Below are 19,906 nucleotides of genomic sequence, written 5' to 3'. Positions count from 1 at the left end.
AATTTTATTAACAGAGTAGAGGAAGCAAACATATTTTGGGGCACTATGTACTGGACACTGTATTAGGTGCTCTAAATGCTTAATCTCAAGTAATTCTTACTACCTATGGTACTACTATCTCCATTTTATAAACAGAGAAACTGGGTCTTAGATCAAAATGTTGTCCAAAATCACACAAATAAAAAGTGGAAGAGCTAAAATTCAACCCAAATTTTCTCTGACTTGACCCCTCACTCTTAACTATAGTGCTATTCTATTTATCCAGTAGATGGTTTGATATACTGGTCAGGAGCTCTGGAGGAAAATTCAAGCTGCTGATATACATTTGGAAGCCAAATGCATAAACATTTTAAAAAATGGGAGTATATAAGACTGTAAAGTGAAGGGCACATATAGAGAGAAAAAAATCAATGCCTAAGACAAAAGTCCAAGAAACAACCACAATGTTAAAAGAGGAATCGACAAAGTGTTGTAAACATGAATGACCAGAAAGGTATGAGGAAAACCAGAAAAGGTTTACATCAAAGCAGCTTTATTTTAAGGTACCTAAGCACTGACAAGCAGTCAAAAGGTAAGGACAAAGAGGTGTTAATTGGGTTTAACAACACTGAGGTCACTAATGAAGGTAATTTGAGTGAAATGGTTGAAGTAGAGCCTATATTGGAGTAAGTTAAAGAGTGAATGGGAGGTAAGATACTGAACACACAAAATATAGATAAATTCTTCCGGGAAGGGACTTCCCTGGTGGCGCAGTGGTTGAGAATCCGTCTGCCAATGCAGGGGACACGGGTTCGATCCCTGGTCTGGGAAGATCCCACATGCTGCGGAGCAACTAAGCCCATGTGCCACAACTACTGAGCCTGCACGCCACAACTACTGAAGCCTGCGCACCTAGAGCTCGTGCTCTGCAACAAGAGAAGCCACCACAATGAGAAGCCCGTGCACTGCAAGGAAGAGTAGCCCCCGCTCGCTACAACTAGAGAAAAGCCCATGCGCAGCAACAAAGACCCAACACAGGCAAAAAAAAAAAAAATCTTCTGGGAGAATAGCTGTAAGTATGAATGTCTTTGAGTATGAATGTGTGTATGTGTAAAATTAACAGAGTCTTATTAATATTTAAATGGTGTGGAAAGGGAGATGGGGATAACTGATAGATGGAAGAAAAGGTCAAAGAGGGTGGAATATGAGCTTTAGAGGTAAGGGGGTAAATCTCTTCCACTGTAATAGGCAGTGAGAAGGACAGAATGGCTGTGAACAGATTTTAAGAATCTGTGACAGAAAATTAAGAGAGCTTTATTTTTATGGTTCTCAAACTTTTGGCCCCAGGACCCCTTTTCATTCTTAAAAATTATTGACAGCATCAAAGAGCTTTTGTTTATGTGGCTTATATCCATTGACACTTACCAAATCAAGTTAAAACAGAAAATTTTAAGAAACTTATTTACTAATTTTAAAATAACAACAATAAACCCATTATATGTTAACATAAATAACAGTGTTTTATATATTACAAAATCCTATGTTTTCCAAAACAAAAACAATTTAGTGAAAAGAGGAATTGTTTTACATCTTTGCAAACCTCTGTTTTAATAGAAGACAGTTGGATTCACACATCTGCTTCAGCCCAGTCTGTTCTGATATATTGTTTGGTTGAAGCATATGAAGAAAATCCAGCCTTACACAGATAAATAATTGGAAAAAGGAAGAGTAACTGAATAGTCTTTTCAGGTAAACGTTGATCTTTGTTTCTACTACACGGAAATGCAATGGAGTGGTAGTTTCTTAAAGGTCAGCAATAATGTGGAATTTGAAACCATATCAATGAACTTTTTGTACTCTGTTATATTAAAATCTATTGGTCTACCTAACACTTGGGAGTATTTTTACCCATGCATAATTTTCTAACGTCATGCACTGGTCGTTTGGAAAATATAGATCCACTAAGTTATATAAATCTTCTAAATGGTGATACATTTCATTAAACAATATGGAAAAAAATGTTAATAACATCACCTATCTCATCAGAAAAATCTTTTAAGTACTGAAAAGTGGTTAAGTTCACAGTAGAAAGCTCTCCCACTCTGGCCTCACTCTCACATATTTCTCCTTGCTTTGAAACTGAAGAATGAATTTCTCTTGGTATTGAACATTTGGTCTGGCTAGCAGGGCAGTAGGATTATTATACAAGGCAGCCAACCATCTCTCTTTATATACTTCTACAAACTCTCTAAATCTAAAACAGAAAAGAAGCAGTTGGGTGTAAAACAAGGTCCCTTACCCTTAAAATATCCTTCCTAGAGTCCAAGCCATGACTCTCTCTCTTTACACATGTATGTACATATTATGGTCTCTTTCTTTAATAATGCTACAAACTATACAGGCCTTTCTTCTAGATTTTTCTTTTTATTATTAAAATACTTAAGTGATAGTTATTCATTTTTTATTTCATTTATCTTTGTACCTTTTCACCATTGCAGGGTTGTAAAGATAGATCTTCATAAAGTGTCTTTCCTTCTCATGATAACCATAAAAAGGCCTGAAATAAAAGAAAAAGATATTTCAATTTATTTTCATCAGAGATGAAATAATGCAACTTATTGCCCTAAATGGACTCAGCTGGCCTAATTCAGTCTTACTTACATTGAATATTACCAACCCCCCCCCCACAAAACAAAAGAACCTCCAAGACTTTTCAATTAAACCTACCACAAGGTTAACATATGACATGATAAACTCTTGTTACTTCTTTTAAAAAAGTTTAAAAATACCACTTAAAAAAAACTAGGGACAAAAAGGAGCAGCAAACTATTTATACCTTAATTTCAATCATCATGGCTCTATTAAAAAGTGACTCTTTACTCAGACCATGTATGAGAAGAACAGAGACCTTTCTGATACCTTTTCCCATTTCCCACTTTTTCTGTCAAAAACTAAAGCTGTTCATCAACAAAGTCCTTTAATTGACAGAATTTGTATCACTTTTATTTGTCTCTGTTATTAATTTTACAAGTTCACTAAGCAGAGACAATTTACCTGTTATACATATGTACATATGCATATGTGTATATAAAACACACACTCAAATCAAAGGAAACCTGTGAAAACTATGTAGACAGGAACTTAAGAGATTGAAAAGACGACGGCTTTACTAAGGACCCTATTTATGTTGAGGCTCGGTTCTTCTCAGGGTATCAGCTAGAGGGGGGAAAGGGAGAAGCAAAAATCTATGTGATAGGGAGAGAAACAAGTCCTCAATGCAAGAAGGAATAAGTTGGGCTATCATGTTATATCATTTCAGGAGGATCTGAAACTCTGATATACAGACTACCATTTTCAAAGATGATATAATTAGAAACAATATATAAATAGGTCTGAATTTATAGACAAAATAAAAAGTATTTGCCTAGAGTTTGTCTGTAAATAGTGGCTGGTTAAATCTTTAGGTGGATAAACTCAATTTCTTTTCATTAAAAAAATATTTTCCCCTTATGATGGGCACTAGATAGAACTTACCCTCATTAGGACACCATTTCTCTCTGTCATGTCTGACAGTGTAGTAGACCTTAAATACAGGAGTAAGCTGGCAACAGAGTCATTATTTGAGGTATATTTAAACAACTTTTTTTTTATATAAGCTATTTCAAGCCTTTAGGTCAGAACCATCTGTATGATTGCTGTAAAGCAATTTCTATTAAAAAAAAAAAAAGGAGGGGGGGGGGGCTTCCCTGGTGGCGCAGTGGTTGAGAATCTGCCTGCCAATGCAGGGGACACGGGTTCGAGCCCTGGTCTGGGAAGATCCCACATGCCGCCGAGCAACTAGGCCTGTGAGCCACAACTACTGAGCCTGCGCGTCTGGAGCCTGTGCTCCGCAACAAGAAAGGCCGCGATAGTGAGAGGCCCGCGCACCGCGATGAAGAGTGGCCCTCGCTTGCCACAACTAGAGAAAGCCCTCGCACAGAAACGAAGACCCAACACAGCCAAAAATAAATAAATAAATAAAAAGGTCTAAAACGTTCTTTGTCTCATCCTTACCGCTCACTCCAATCTTATCTCACACCCCCGCTTCCTTTTTCCTCCAGCCATTCTAAACATTTCAGCACCTTCTAACTTGATCCACTCTCAAGTAATCTGCCATTTCCTCTGCCTAGAAAGTTCTGCCCTGCACCTTTGTATGGCTTACTTTCAGTCTTCATTCAGGTCTCTGCTTAAACTCACCTCCTCAGAAAGGCCTACTCTGACCATCACTCCCTATCCCCTACCCTTTACCCTTTTTTTTTCTAGTTTTAAAATAACACTTACCCTTTCCTGTCTAGTTTGATGCTGTTCACCCCATTTTTGTTGCCATGAAGGAAGGGGTGAAACACACATTATATGACTGATCTCATTCTCTCTCACCAGCAAAATTCAATTCTTTATTCCTCCTGCTTTGGTATTTTTCATATACATAAATATAGCTCTCTGTCTAAAGATAGGAGTTATACCTTTAGCCAGATAAATGGAAAAAAAAGAGAATTAAATCTGCACTGGTGTGGTCCACATTATCTTTGCTTTGTTTTTGCTAAAAATCTTTAGGTTTTTACAATTAGAATCTTATAAATTTCAAAAACTGAATACAAGACTATCAAATCCCTACAATTCTTTGTAAATCTAGGATTCTGCTTTTGTATCTATTGCCCCAAAATATAGCCTGGAAATTCTATAAATTCAGTTTTCTGCTTCTTCTGGCCAAGAAAGTCTCTGTATAATTTAACCTGCAATCCTTACTTTCTGCTGTTGACTTTAGTTGATTTTGCCAAAAGAATTTCTCCACAGGGAGACTCTCTGGGAGAAAGAAAGTAGAATGCAGCAGAGTTCAAGAGTAGATATTTTTATATTTAAAAAATTATATCTCATAATTGGAGTTAGTTTTTTAATATAACAATGAGAATAAAAATGAGCACAGATAGTGAAAAAAAAAACCTCATTTAATTAATTTAGATGGATTAAGAATCTTTTCATAGAATATTTTCTAGAATCATGATAGCTAAGTGGCAAGGAACCCCTGAAATGAGCCTAAGATCATGGTCCTCTCTCTTAACCCAGCTTCAGTATAGTATACAGTCTAGGAAGACTGGAATTAAATTTGTTCAAGTTTTAATTTGATAGCTAGATGCAACTTGCCTACTTAAAGAAGTAGGCAATACTGAAGGAGTAAAGGAATCATAGAAGTTACAATGCATGGTAAGGGAAAAGGGGACCTATATAAGAAAAAAACATAGAAAACATGAGAATGGGAGAAAAAAAGAGAATGGCAGCCATAAATTAGACTGAACAGCTCATCTTTTGCTTCCAGGTCTCCAGATTTGTAACTCAACTAACTTAAAAGTATGGCTATGCTTTTAACAAATGCCCACCAAAAATATAGAAAGACTGGTGACTCATTATTCATTCCACTAGGCTGTTTGGAGATTCAACTTTGAAATGATAATATACATAGGAAAGTTCTGAGGAATCATTAAACATAAAAAAATTAGAATATAAAGCTGATAATTATCTTTAACCTAACTGTTGCTATCATAGGATGGGTGTGAACTTTACCTCATTCATTTATTCAAACAAATAGTTATTGAGCCTTGTCTACTAAGTGCCCAACACCATACAAGGTGCAAGGGATATAATGATGCACAGACAAACATGGTCTTTTTTCTCATGGAACTTACATGCTAGTGGGAGAAACACATAAGAACTAATAAACAAAAAATTAAAATAACTGCAAACTATAGTAAAGTACTAAAGGAAACAAAGAATGGGCTAAGATACAGAATAATAATAATAACAACCTATTTTAAGGAGGGAAGTCAGAGAAAACTTCTCTGGAGAGGTGAAGGATTTGAAGGACTGGAGAGGGGTAGAGCACTCAAGGAAAGGAAACTGCAGGTACAAAGGTGGGAAAGAGCTCAGCACATCAGAGGAACTGAAAGAAGACCAGTGTTTCTGGATGGAACACAGTGAGCAAAGTTACAGAGGCAGGCAGGGGTCAGATCTCATAGGCTGTGGTCAGAAGCTTAAATTTTATTCTATAAACAGTATGAAGCCACTCAAGGATTTTAAATGATTTTAAAAGGGTCCAGTTTACATTACAAGACAGGTACTTCTGCAGCTCTGGAGTGAGATGAGAACAGAAGAAGGAAATTCAATTAAAAGGATACTGTGGTGGTCCAGGAGAAAACTTGGATTAAGGTGGAAGAAGTAGACAGATTTACGATGGATTTCATACAGATGTATTCAACTCATATGTTCCAGTACGAGCTCTAAATCTTTCCTGCCAGCCTGCTCTATCTGCACAGACTCAAAATTTTGTAGTCATCCCTGACTCCTCTCACAAACCTCATCCAATCAGACAGCAAATCTTGGGGACTCAACCCTCAGAATAGATCTAGAAGCTGACCACTTCTCACTAGTCCCCTGCTACTACCCTAGTTCAAGCCACCATATTTTCTCACCCAGATTAATGTTTCAACTCTTATGCCCCTATGATCTATTCTTCCCACAGTTGCTAAAGGAACCCTTTCAAGTATATGTTAGATCCTGGCTGCTCAAAATCATGCAATAGCTCAGTAAAAGCCAAAGTCCTTAGAATAGCCTACTGCGGTGGTTTCTCAAACTTGAGTATGCATCAGAATCAGCAGAAAGGCTCACAAATTTCTGGGTCCCACCACCAGAGTATCTGCTTCATTAGATGTGGGGTGAGACCAAAGAATGTATTTTGACTAAGTTCTCAAGTGTGTTAGTCTGAGTCCTCCAAGAAGTAGATGTCAAAATGTGTAAGAAATTTGTTAGTGGAAACACATGTGAGAGAATATGAGGATGAACTCAGGAGAGGGTGGGACAGCCACAAGACTTAGATACAGGTCTGATCTAAGTGAAGGAGAGAGGGACATAGGGAAGATGAGTGGAAGTGTCTTTTATTGCAGTGTGATTCTAGTGAAAGTTCAGAAAGGCTGCCCCAGAGTTCCCAAGTGTCTCCCAGAAACAGGCCTGCCTTAGTAGCCTTGCTCTGCTTAGCCGCTGGCTGGGAGTAGCCTATGGAAAGCAGCTTCAGTTTACACAGAATGATAGATGGATTTTAGTGCAGTAGCTGGAACCACTGTTCAATTATGTTCTTTGTATTTGGAGATCTGAGAGGTGCATTCTCATGGCTGTCAAACCAGGTAAAAGTGGTTTTGGCGATCCACTGGCCAACATGATCTCCATTCTCTCATATCTCTCTAACCTCATTTTGCCCACTCTCCTTTCCCTCCACTCCAGACACCTGGCCTCCATTTTGTTCCCACTCCCTCACCTTCAAGTCTTTGCTCAAATGTCATTTACCATGTCAATGACACCTTCCCTGATTACCCTATATAAAACTGCCACCAGTTTACTTCCCCACCCCATACTACTGATCCTTCTTACCTGTTCTACATATTTTGTTCTATAGTATTAATTATCATGTAATAAATAAATTTATTTCATGTTCTATCTATTGGTTATTTTCTGTTTTCCATTACTAGAATGTAACCTCCATGGGGGCAGGGATCTTTGTTTTGTTCACCAATATACAAGGTGCTCAATAAATACTTGATGAATAAATTACATGACTTTCTACAGTTCTAGGAAGCAGAGAAATGGAAAAAGTTAAAACAAAAATTACTGTTAACCATCAATCTTTCATTGCAATAAAAAGTGACTTTAAAAAGTTACAGTAAGAAATTCACCCTGGTTCCATCAGATTAGAAATAAAAGAAAAATGAACAGAGTATATTTGAATTGGATATGTTTTCTTTTAACTAGAACAGTAATATAAATACAGATAAATAGAAATTTTAAAAGATGTTATCATATACTCACATTCCTGATACTAATGACACTTTGAACACGTGCTGAGCAGTGGAAGATGGATTGCCTAAAGCCACATTAAGTGCTCTGTCGATACTGAATGCCATCTGAGAAAGATAGCTTTCTGGCTGCTGTCCATAGCCATCATATGGCACATAGAGGTAAGGAAAGACGCCATGTAGATGAAGACACGTCTTCTGACCTAAAATGTAACACATTGTAAAGTTTAGACTTGAGATGCATTTTAAAACCTTAACATTACAAAGCTCAGAATACAAGTCATTTAAATGGTCTAATGACAACACAGCTTATCTGAGGGAAGGGTTGAAGAAACTAACCCATAGTTAAAGCCACCTGTATTGACTATATTTTACAACAGAACATTTAGAAGCATTTTATAAATATAAGCATTATAGTTTGATTTAAATAGTAGTTTTGGTGAAAATACGTTTGAATATTTCACCCTCACAATCTAACTACTTTTATGTACTTCACTGAACTGCCTTATAACAGCGGTCCCCAATCTTTTTGGCATGAGGGACCAGTTTCAAGGAAGACAATTTTTCCACGGAATGGGGCGGGGGGGATGGTTCAGGCAGTAATTTGAGCGATGGGGAGCAGCAGATTAAGCTTTGCTTGCTCGCCTGCCACTCACCTCCTGCTATGCGGCCGGGTTCCTAACAGGCCACTGACTGGTAACCGGTCCACAGCCCAGGGGTTGGGGACCCTTGCCCTATAATACCACTTAACTCAGTGTTATGAAGCTTACAAAAGTTCACTGAAAGTTTACTAAATAAATCAATCAACGTGTCTGTCTTGGCATTCCAGTGTGTGGAGTTTTGCTATGGGGGGGGGCGTGGGTTGGGAAGGGTAAAAATGAAATTTTGTTATTAGGGAAAAAAAATCAAAACAGACAAAAACAAATCAAAAGAAAACCCCTACAAATCAATTGTCTGTAATGGACTTCTGGATATTTAAATTGCACATTTGATGGAGTGGGACAGGGGAGATACAAAGAGGGAAAAAAACCAGCATGCACACTTTCCAGGAAGCCATTACATCAGGCAAGGTGTAGAAGGGGTAAATGGTGCTGATTTGCCAACAGACAATCCCGTATAGCCAATGATAGAGAAAGTAATATGAGTAAGAACCCATAAAAGAAGTGCTACAGAAACAGTAATGTATCCATGACAAGGTTAAGTAACAACAGCAGCAACAAAAAGCAGATGCATCATTATTCTCATGAATCTGGCAGGGCTGTATAAAAGTGGTTCCTTTCCTCTGAACATTGTCCCTCGTTCCCCTTGGGCACATGCCATTTGTCTAATTCAAACAGAGAGGAGAACAGCAGTGATGGAAGAACACATGCATTTTTCTCATGCTGTCACTTACTACTGCCCTGCCAACACAATCCTAGGGCTTCTCTCCCACCTCATCCCACTCTGTTCCACTGGCTTTTTCTTTTGGTAGAAAAGTATTTGTTTGATCACTATTTCCTATTTATAATTTAGGGTGATTTATATAAAATACATAGAAAATAGTTCTATGTTCTGTTGATACTTGTATTTACACTTTTTATAGTAAATAACATCACCTTGTCTTATTTTTAAGGTACAGCTATAACAGAATTAACAAATAAATCTGGAATAGTTATTACATAAAGTATAGCAAAACTGGAAAGGTCACATAATGGAATAAGATCTATGCCCTCCCGAGTACAGTATTCTGATTTGAGCTACCAACTTTGACGTTTTTGAAGAATTACAAATTGTGTTGCTGTCAGACCAATTTCAGTTTCTAATTTTATGTTACTTAATTTCAAAGGAATGAAAAAAATATTTTCAGTTAAAAGCAAATTCTTTAACTATTCTATTTCTAAATACGGCATGATACTATTTCCTAAATATTGCAGCTTTCAATTCTTCAAATAGAAAAAATTCAAATTGTAATGATGAGTGAGTCTTAAGAAAATATATTGCTATTTTATCAATTTATTGATGATCTATTTGAATGCTTTTTAAACATCTCATGAAAAAAGGTTATAACCATTACACTTCTAGATATAAACCACTATTTGGTTAAAAGTAACTGGCATGCTAAACTACAGGGTGAGGGAGGTGAGGAGACAGAAAAGTATCCCCTTTTTAAGTTGACAAATAAAATATAAGACCGGTGATTACAAAATTACTAGCATATTTCACAAGCAATATTGTAAGTTCTTAAGATATGAATTTTACAGTCCATATCTTAGTAATGGAAATCTGGGTAAACTTTATAAGAAATAATTATAAAATTTGATTTTTGATAGTTTCTTTATAGGCAGGATGTTCACAAAGTTCATAAAAATTTTACAATATCCTCTTTTCACATCTCCTATGAAGTAGGGGCCAGAGAAATGATCTTTCTATTTATAGGCTTTGGAACAATAATTTGCAGTGTATGATTTAGAAAAAAAAAAAGCAGACATCATTTATTCAGCAGGCACTGGATTAAGTGCTTTATATATATTTATTTCTAAAACTTAGAACAACTTTGCAAGTATCACAAAGGTTAACTTTCCCAAAGTCACATACCTATTAAGTAATTGAATCAGGATTTAAAAGCAGATCAACAAAATCTAAAACCAATGCTCTTTCCATTTAACCATTCTGGTTCAATGTTTTTAAGAAAGTAAATATTGGCTTCCTTAATCCTTAATTCCTCAGTTCTTATTTTGTACTGTAAACACCTGTTTCCTTATCTGACTCTCCCATTTGACTGCAAATTCTTGGGAGCCGGTGTTGTGTTTGAATGATAGTAATATCCCCAGGATCCAGCACAAGACACATTAATATGTGTTTAACAGATATTTATTAAACGAATGAACGAACCACCAGCAAAACAGAATAGTTGCTTAAGGAGAAGGAATGGTGTGAAAGCCTAGAATATCTGAAAAAACAAATCTATGAAAACAGAGGGACTCTGATACAACTAAGGCACCACCATCAGGGTTACAGAAGGACATTAAGGATCTCCAGCTTATTGCACTTTCCTACCCTGAATGAGCTGACGTCCCATGCAAAGCTGTAGTCACTAAATCAAGACAGATGCACCTCCATCTAGTTCTCCAGCAGCTGGGATAGCTCAGTGCTTTACTCATCACCCTTCCTCAAGAACAATCTCCTGAAGAACAACCACAGCCTAAGGAATTCTTGGCAGAACCATAACAGCTCTAATACAGAATAAGTGTCACAGAAATTATGAGAAACAAGATAAAAAAAGGAAACTCAAAAGTTAAACAAAGAAAGAGAAATGTGTAAAAATGAACGAGAGTCAATTTCTTTTTGGCAACAGTATGTCTTTTATCGTTATAAAATTTGTGGTTCTGTCAGAGCATTGCTTTATCTGGACAAGATACAGACCACTTTTATTTTTTCCCCTCCATCAGCTCTATCCCACACAAATATGTGGAGCCATACAGATGTAAAGTCCCTCAGAAATAAACTAGTCTACCCTGACCCCCCTCACTTACGATTATTTTCGGCTGTGAGAAAACACCCTAAAATCAGTGCTTGTAAGCATTAAATTAGTGGCTTCTCTCTCATAAAAGAAGTCCAGGTAGCTGGTTACGGATTCAGGTTTTTTCAACATCTATTTAGCGGCCTAGTGAAGAGGAACGCTTGACTTCAGCCTAGAGGCTTTTCTACTATACTCCAAAGAGTTCCACACACAGGATTCTTTTAAGAAACTTTTTATAAAATTAATAAAAGCTATGCTGTTTCGAAACCTTACTAAATGATTTGGGATCCTGGATATTAGCTATTTCCAGGTAACGTGGATCCAAAGAAAGAAAATATCCCTACTTTCTGAATGCCCCCTGTTATTGTCATGTGAAACTGAATTAAGGCAACAAATCCAGTAGGGATAAAGACTGTCATTGGGGGAATAAGCCTATGTACACAGGTTTCAAAAAATTTTTAAGAGTGTGAATTTTCCAATTTGACTGATGTCGTCTCATTCAGCAACTGCAACAAGGTTGTTTCACGAAAAGTGCCACGGAACTTGTCACAGTATAACTTGCTCGCTTTTAAAGACACTATAGCAAAACTTTGTGGAACTGGCTATTTTCCAACTGTGTGTAAGAGGGCTTTTATAACTAAGGTAGGTGCCTCTGTAACAGCCAGTACTTGGGTGCTCTAAATCTAATCTTTCACATAACTTAGAATTACACTACACATTAAGTCCTCTGTATTCCAACATTTCTTATATTGTTTTCTCACATGTTCTTCTACATTTTAAGAGCCCAGATTTGGGCTCTGAATTAATTGTGCTTCTAAAACCTTGTTAGTTTATCTGTAGCAAAATTACTTTTGCTTTTGTGGATCCATTTTCAATAAATAGAAAGACTAACATGTGCCATTCCTCTAATTCTAGGGTCTGCAAATTTTCTTCTGTAAAGTGGCAGATAGTAAATACTTTAGGCTTTCTGGACTATACTGTCTCTGACAACTACTTAACTCTGTTGTTGTAGTCTAAAAGCAATCATAGACAGTACTTAAGTGAACGGGCATGGCTGTGTTCCAATAAAATTTCACTTACAAAAACAGGCAACAGGAGGGATTTTGTCCATGGATAGTAATTTGCCAATCCCTGATCTAACTGATTAGACTTCCTTGTCAACCAGAACAGGAAAATTTAATGGCGTCTTCTTTTTTCTTTCTTTTTTTAAAAAAACAAGCTGATTGGTAATCACAATCAAAATTATGCTGACCTAAGAGTATCTTAGGAGACTGAAAAAGAAATGCTCATTTTGTAATTTGCAAACCCCATCTCCCAAATCTCAATCTACACAAGATTTTAAACAAAACTCTACAGAGCTATCAAACAAACAAACAAACAAACAAAAACACTTGGTTATATGAACAGGAAAATCTGTACTTATGAAATTTTTCATATTTTCTTCTTCATGGAACATCTCTTTTTAAGTTTTATATTACTATCGTTAACTCAATGTTTCCCTCCAGTCTTTCTTTTTCCATCCCCACAAAACCCACAAAACTAATCAAGCAAAACTCCTCATAGTCACAGTTTGAAAGCAAGTGTTATATCACCTATTCTCGTTTAAAAAAGAAAAGTCTTAAAGATGTACTCTTAGCCCTAGAAATTACATTTTTTCAGAATTTATGCTAAGGAAAAAATTAAGAATGTACATAGAGATTTAGATATTAAAATGCTAAGAGAGTATAACTAATAATAGTAAAAAATTGAAGATAATAAACTTCCCCAAGACTAATTATGGCGCATCTGTATCACAGAACAGATCTATGGCTCTCACACCAAATCCTGCTTGCCACTTGCTTTTGTAAATAAAGTTTTATTGGAATACACCCATTTGGAATGGTCTATGGCTGCTTTTGCTACAGGAAGAGTTGAATAGCTGTGACAGAGACCTTCTAGCCCCTCAAAGCTTCAAAACTGTACTATGTGGCCCTATAAAGAAAAGTCTGCTAACCTTAGCAATAGGTGGTATTGATGTATATTTCCTAGCATAAAGAGATGTTTATGACATATCTATTTCTGGTGATGTTCAGATTTAATTCAGTTATGAAACTATATATAATACATTAAATCAGATAATGGGTGATTTCATTTTTGTTGTTGTTGCTTATACATATTTTCTAAATATTATACAATTTGTGTAAAAGAAAGGCAGGAAGGAAGAAGTCACCTACTTCTCAATGACCCAGAAATTAAAAACAAAATAAAACAAAAACTAAGTATAAACACTAACTTTATAAAGGGCATATGTATATAACTTCCTGTTGAATAGTTTCTCTTCATTTTCTCCTTTCATTTATAAATAACGCTTTGGAGTCTCATATATTCATGCCATTTTATTTCTTCAACTAAGGTATACAGGACTTTATTTAGAATCATTGGCTTTAAGTTACTAATCCTACATTACTAACAGCTATATCCCTCAAACACCAGATGTTTCAAAGGCCTATTTTATTTATACGTTTGCCTAATATATCTTTGTATTCTCAGTGCTGAACATGGTTGGTTCTGTCGTTCATACATGTAGGCATAAATTCTCTATTCATCAAATAATTTGTGGAAGCCCAATGTTCGGCGCTAGGCCACAGGCTGCTCATAATCACAGCCCTGGATCTCATGGACTTGACATTCTACTTGGAGATAAAGATGAGTAAATAGGCCATTACAGTATGGTAATTCTATATCCAGAAGTATCTAACTCAGTTTGTGAGAATATAAGAAGGCTTCCCTGAGGAAGCAATAAAAAAGCAAAGTGAGAAAGAATACTGCAGTATGTATAGATACCTGAAAGCAAACAAGAACATGACATGGTCTGGAAATAGGAAAAAGGCAATTAGGATGGAGCAAGGAATGCAATGGAGAGAAGGGCAAAGTGTGTGTGTGTGTGTGTGTGTGTGTGTGTGTGTGTCTGCATGGACTCTGTGACCTATTTGGATTTGCATTTTATAAAGTTCCCTTGTGGACACACTGTGGAGGAGCTGGGGACAGAACTATAATGGGAAGATCTGTTTTGGAGGCTGTTGGAATAATTCAGGCAGGAGATATCAGTAGAGATAAAGAAAACCTAAACCGAAAGATTTAGGGCACAGAACTGAAAGGTAACTTACTGTAATTTGAAGGTAGGGTAAAGGAGAAATAATAAAAAATGACCCATATTTTTGGTTTAGGCAACTAGATAAATGGGAATGTCATTCTAAGAAAACTGAGAAAGAAGAATAGGCTGATTTCTGTTTTGAACTTTGAGGAATTTTACATGTCTGTAGAAATTCCAAATGAAGATTTATGTTAAGCAAAATTAGATACAGATGAGGAGCTTAAGACAGAGATCTAGGCTAGAGAAGAAGACAGATTTGAGAGTATGAGCAACAACTGGGTAAGAATGTTCAGGGAAAATAGACAAGAGAAGGGTTGTAAGCCAGAAACTTGAGGAATATTACTATTTAAGGGAGGAATAGAGGATTTTGATTTATGTGGGATGTGAGAGAATCAGCCCCTGAAAGGGCTGCCTGGCAAGAAAGGGAGGTAATAGTCAGTGAATAATTGAGAATATAAGTATGTTAGCCGTGGAACCAGAGTTCCAAAGGTCCAGTAGAAATGTATAAGAGAAAGGCAAGCAATGAGAGGCTGGATCAGAGACTGGAAGCAGAATGCTGATAAAAATATACAAGAATGGGAAGAGGCACTTCCAGAATGGCAGAGGAAGGACCTTGAAAAACCTGCTCCTCCATAAAAGCAACAAGAATACTGGCAAATACTGTCAAAGGAAAAGACAACCTACTCAACGGGAGAAAATATTTGCAAATGATATGACGGATAAGGGGTTAATGTCCAAAATATATAAACAGCTCATACAACTCAACATCAAAAACACAACCCAATTTAAAAATGGGCAGTAGACCTAAACATTTTTCCAAAGAGGAAATGCAGATGGCCAACAGGCACATGAAAAGATGCTCAACACTGCATCTTTTAGCTCAACACTGTTAATCATTCACACCTGTCAGAATGGCTATCATAAAAAGAACACAAATAACAAATGTTGGTAAGGATGTGGAGAAAAGGAAACCCTCATACACTGTCAGTGGAAATGTAAATTGGTGCAGCCACTGTGGAAAACAGTATGGAAGTTTCTCAAAAAAACTGAAAACAGAACTACCATATGACCCAGCAATTCCACTCCTGGGTATATATCCAAAGAAAATGAAAACACTGATTCAAAAAGATATATGCACCCCAATGTTCAGAGCAGCATTATTTATAATTGCCAAGATACAGAAGCATCCTAAGTGTTCATCAACAGATGAATGGATAAAGAAGCTGTGCAATATGCACACACACACACACACACACACACACACACACACACACACGGAATACTACTCAGCCATAAAAAAGAATGAAATTTTGCCATTTGCAACAACAGGGATGGACTTGGAGGGTTATTATGCTAAGTGAAATAAATCAGACAGAGAAAGACAAATATTTTATGATTATCACTTATATGTGGAATCTAAAAAAATACAACAAACTAGTGAATACGACAAAAAAGAAAGACTCACAGATGTAGAGAACAAACCAGTAGTTACCAGTAGGGAGAGGGAAGGGAGGAGGGGCAATATAGGGGTAGAGGATTAAGAGATACAAACTATTATGTATAAAATAAGCTACAAGGATATATTTTACAACACAGGGAATATAGCCAATATTTTATAATAACTATAAATGGAGTATAATATTTGAAAATTTTAAACCATTATTAACCATTATTGTACACCTGTAACATATAATATTGTACATCAACTATACTTCAAGAAAAAAAATTTTTAAAGAATACTGCAAAACACTGTCAAAATCAACTTTTTTTTAGCTTGTGACATTAAATTAAAGGCTTGTGACAATCTAAGGAATGTTTATTCAAGAAAACCAGTTGACTCTTAGCAAGAAGAGCAAGCTTTCTAGTGTCTTAATTTGACCGAATTCAATCTCTCATCCCCAGCTCCAGATCAGCCTTGAAAACCAAAATCTTGCCAATATGGTAGCTGCAAAACCCCAAAGCCAAGCAGATACTGGAGAGACCAGAATAGATTTGAAGTTCTCCCAAAGCCTCAGAAAACTGTTACTATTTGACGTGCCTGGCAGCTTGCTAAAATACGCCATTCTCAGGGCTTGTCTTTGTTTGATAAGACTCAAGAGCTCATTCTATGTGTATAGTCCTATCTGCAGCATATTTGTTGAAAACAGTCAACAACAACTGTTTAACACTGCAGTTGCCTGAGTGATTTTTACTAGTTGCAGCTAATAAGAGGCTGACCAAAATATTTAAAAGAAAAAATTGAGGAATGAAATGTCCATAAGGGGCTTTGAAAATCTCTGCAATAGTCCTGGGAATTTAGAAGGCTATGCACATGTGAGGAGCTGTGTGAATGTGCAGGAAGACCTGAGAAGGCCCTAATCTTTCACTTCTGGTTGACCTTCAAGCTCTGCTCCAACACATGCACACAAACAAAGCCCCTCAGCAAAAGCTGAATAGAGACCTATTGGTTCAAGTCATTTAAAGAAATCTCTGGCTAATCAGTAACTGACCACTGAGCTAGCTGAGCAGACTTCAAAGAACAAAGACTGAACAGAATTAGCTCAGGAAAATCACTAAAGAAACAAACAGCAACACCAATAACAGAGCAAAACAAATCCTGGGAGTAGGAAGAAATATGATTTTCTTAACTGTCACATTATTTAAACTGTGACAGTTTTATTATATTTAAAATGTCTAGTTTCCAACAAAAAAATTATGACATACAAAGAAATAGGGAAGTATGGCCCATACATAGGAAAAAAAGTCAACAGAAACTGTCTCTGAAGAAGCCCAGATGTTGGTCTTACTAGACAAAACCTTAAACCAGCTATTATAAATATTTCAAAGAAATAAAGCAAATTATGTCTAAAGAATTAAAGGAGTTTGAGAGTCATGTTTTACCTAATGGAGAATATAAATGAAGAAACAGAAATTATAAAAATGAATCAAATAGAAAGCTGGCATTTAAATATGAAAAGGGTATTTCCACCCAGTGCAATTAAAACAATAATAAGAAGACTCAAACAGACATTTTCAAGTTGAAAAGAGCAATAACAGAAATGAAAAATTTACTAGAGGGGGTAAACAGCACATTTGAACTGGCAGAAGAACCAGTGAACTTCAGACAGGTCAGCTGAGATTCTCCCCAATCTGAGGAACAAAAAGAGTAAAGAAAAATGAACAGAGCCTCAGAGATCTGTGGTTCTCCATCAAGTATACCAACATATACACAATGTGAGTTTCTGAAGGAGAGGAGAGAGAGAAAGGAGTGGAAAGAATATTTGAAAAAATTATGACAAAAAACTTCCCAAATTTGATGGAAAACATTAGTATGTATACCTAAAAAGTTCAATAAACGCCAAGTAGGACAAAGTTGAAGAGATCCACATCTAGATGTTTCATAGCCAAACTGTCAAAAGACAGAAAGAGAATCATGAAAGCAGCAAAAACAAAACAAAACAATTCTCAGATACAAAGTTTCCTCAAGAAGATTAATAAATAGCTGACTTCTCATTAGAAACCATGGAGACCAGTGGGCAGTAGGATGACATGGTCAAAGGATGAAAGAAAAAGACTGTCATCCAAGAATTCTATATCTAGCAAAAGTACCCTTCAAAAGTGAAGGAGAGCTAGGTGAGGTGGGGAAAAAAGAAATTAAGACATTCCTAGATAAATGAAAACTGAGAGAATTCATCACTAGCAGACCTGCCCTACAAGAAATACTAAAGGGTATTTCATTTCAGGCTGAAACGAAAGGAACAGACAGTAACTTAAATCCACACTAAGCAATAAAGATCAGGAATAAAGGTAGCTATATAAGTAAACACAAAAGATAATAAAAATGTATATTTGTAACTCTTTTCTTCTCCTAACTCATTTAAAGGACAGGTGCATAAAATAATTATTATAAAATTGTGCTGATGGGCTTATAATGTATAAAGATGTAATGTGTATAAATAGTGTTACACTGGAGCAAAGTTTTTGTATATTAAAATTAAATTGAGATTAATCCAAACTAGACTGTTTTAAATTAAGATGTCAACTGTAATCGCCATGGCACCACAAGGAAAATAACTTAAATATACACAAACACATATATACACAAGCAACAATAACAGAATTAAAATAGTATACTAGAAAATATCTATTCAGCATAAAATAAGGTTGTAATGGAGGAGCAGAGCAACAAAAAAGCTTCCTGCTCTTATACACAGAGAAAACAAAGAGCAAAATAGCAGATGTTAAACTATAACATAACTGTGTAGGTGGCCAAAGGACACATAATATCTCGACCTGCAGTTCTCTACTCATTGGGGAAGACCAGTTTTCTCACTTTTACATTCACCAGTACAATTTGGGGTACTATGCAAAATAAGAAGAAGTTACAGAAGTACCACAAGCCAAAGAAACTCTGGAGATTAGACTCCTTTGCCTCAGCCATGTCTCAGATGTGCTCAGTACATTCCCTTGAATTAATTAACATACTCTATAACCAGAAGAATCACTGAGAAAATAGGAAAGAGACTGACATAAAGAGTACCTTTTTAAAGAGAATTTTTTGAAGAAAATAAAGTGTATAATTAGTATTTGGACGGAAAACACTAACTGCATCTCATTCTTGAAGCACGAGCTCACTTGCTAATTCAACTATGAACATCTTCCTTTACCTACAAAAGTAAGTTTAAAACTTGTTTTCTCATTTATGTCCTCAGAGCACCTGTATAAATCTATTATGACACTTATTATGTTATACATATGCTTATACACAGTGGAATCACATGATGTAAGTGTCTTATTTACTGGGTAGGAAGGGATCGAGGGAGATGGGAAGAGACACAGAGAAGGAGACCAAATGAATAATATGAGAACACAATTAAATGGTACCAGTATGTCCAGTCAATAAATTTATCCTCCAGCACTATGAGATATATAAATCTGCTGTTCCTTAGATAGTCTCTCAGTTCCTACGTGCCTCTAACAGTGGAAGCAGCTCTTATTGAGAGAGGCAACTAAGTATGATCCTATTGTTTAAAAGATACAGTTAATAGTGTTCATAAAACATGGCCCTGATTGCAGACCAACTATCTTAACTAGAGCTCAACTGAGGAGACCATGATTACTGTCAAAACTGAGGAAAACTAAGCTGTTGGACTCATTGAAAGGTAGTGTGATAGATTTCATGCAATTTAAAAGACTGTTGGAGAAATTCTCCCTATGAGGTTTTAATCTTACACCTTTAGCTTCAGACCCTAACCCCCTGTAATATACAACTTCACTGTCTCTGTCTTCACACCTACAGTGTGAGTTCCTTCAACACACACATCATGTCTTCTTATTCTTCCTATTCTTAATGTCTAGCAGAGAGCCTGAAATATAGCAGGTGTTTGATATATGTTAGATAAGCATGTGTGGTATAATTTTAAAAATATGTATATATTT

General features: G+C 36.2%; 1 protein-coding gene across 4 annotated transcripts in view; it reads right to left on the bottom strand.

The window, feature by feature from the left end:
* Window positions 1–19,906, bottom strand: part of REV3L (REV3 like, DNA directed polymerase zeta catalytic subunit) — a 190,888-nt gene that overhangs the window by 120,408 nt on the left and 50,574 nt on the right. For all 4 annotated transcript variants that reach the window (XM_036871281.1, XM_036871282.1, XM_036871283.1 and 1 more), the window contains exons 2-3: window positions 7,870–8,059; window positions 2,462–2,536 (exon numbers count right to left, since the gene is read on the bottom strand). In XM_036871281.1, coding sequence (XP_036727176.1) covers window positions 2,462–2,536; window positions 7,870–8,059 — 265 coding nt within the window. The remainder of the gene's footprint in view (window positions 1–2,461; window positions 2,537–7,869; window positions 8,060–19,906) is intronic.

Source organism: Balaenoptera musculus, chromosome 12, assembly GCF_009873245.2.
Source record: "Balaenoptera musculus isolate JJ_BM4_2016_0621 chromosome 12, mBalMus1.pri.v3, whole genome shotgun sequence".
NCBI classification, from domain to species: Eukaryota; Metazoa; Chordata; class Mammalia; order Artiodactyla; family Balaenopteridae; genus Balaenoptera; species Balaenoptera musculus.
The sequence above is the reverse complement of the archived record's forward strand: the minus strand, read 5'-3'. Positions and strand labels throughout refer to the sequence as shown.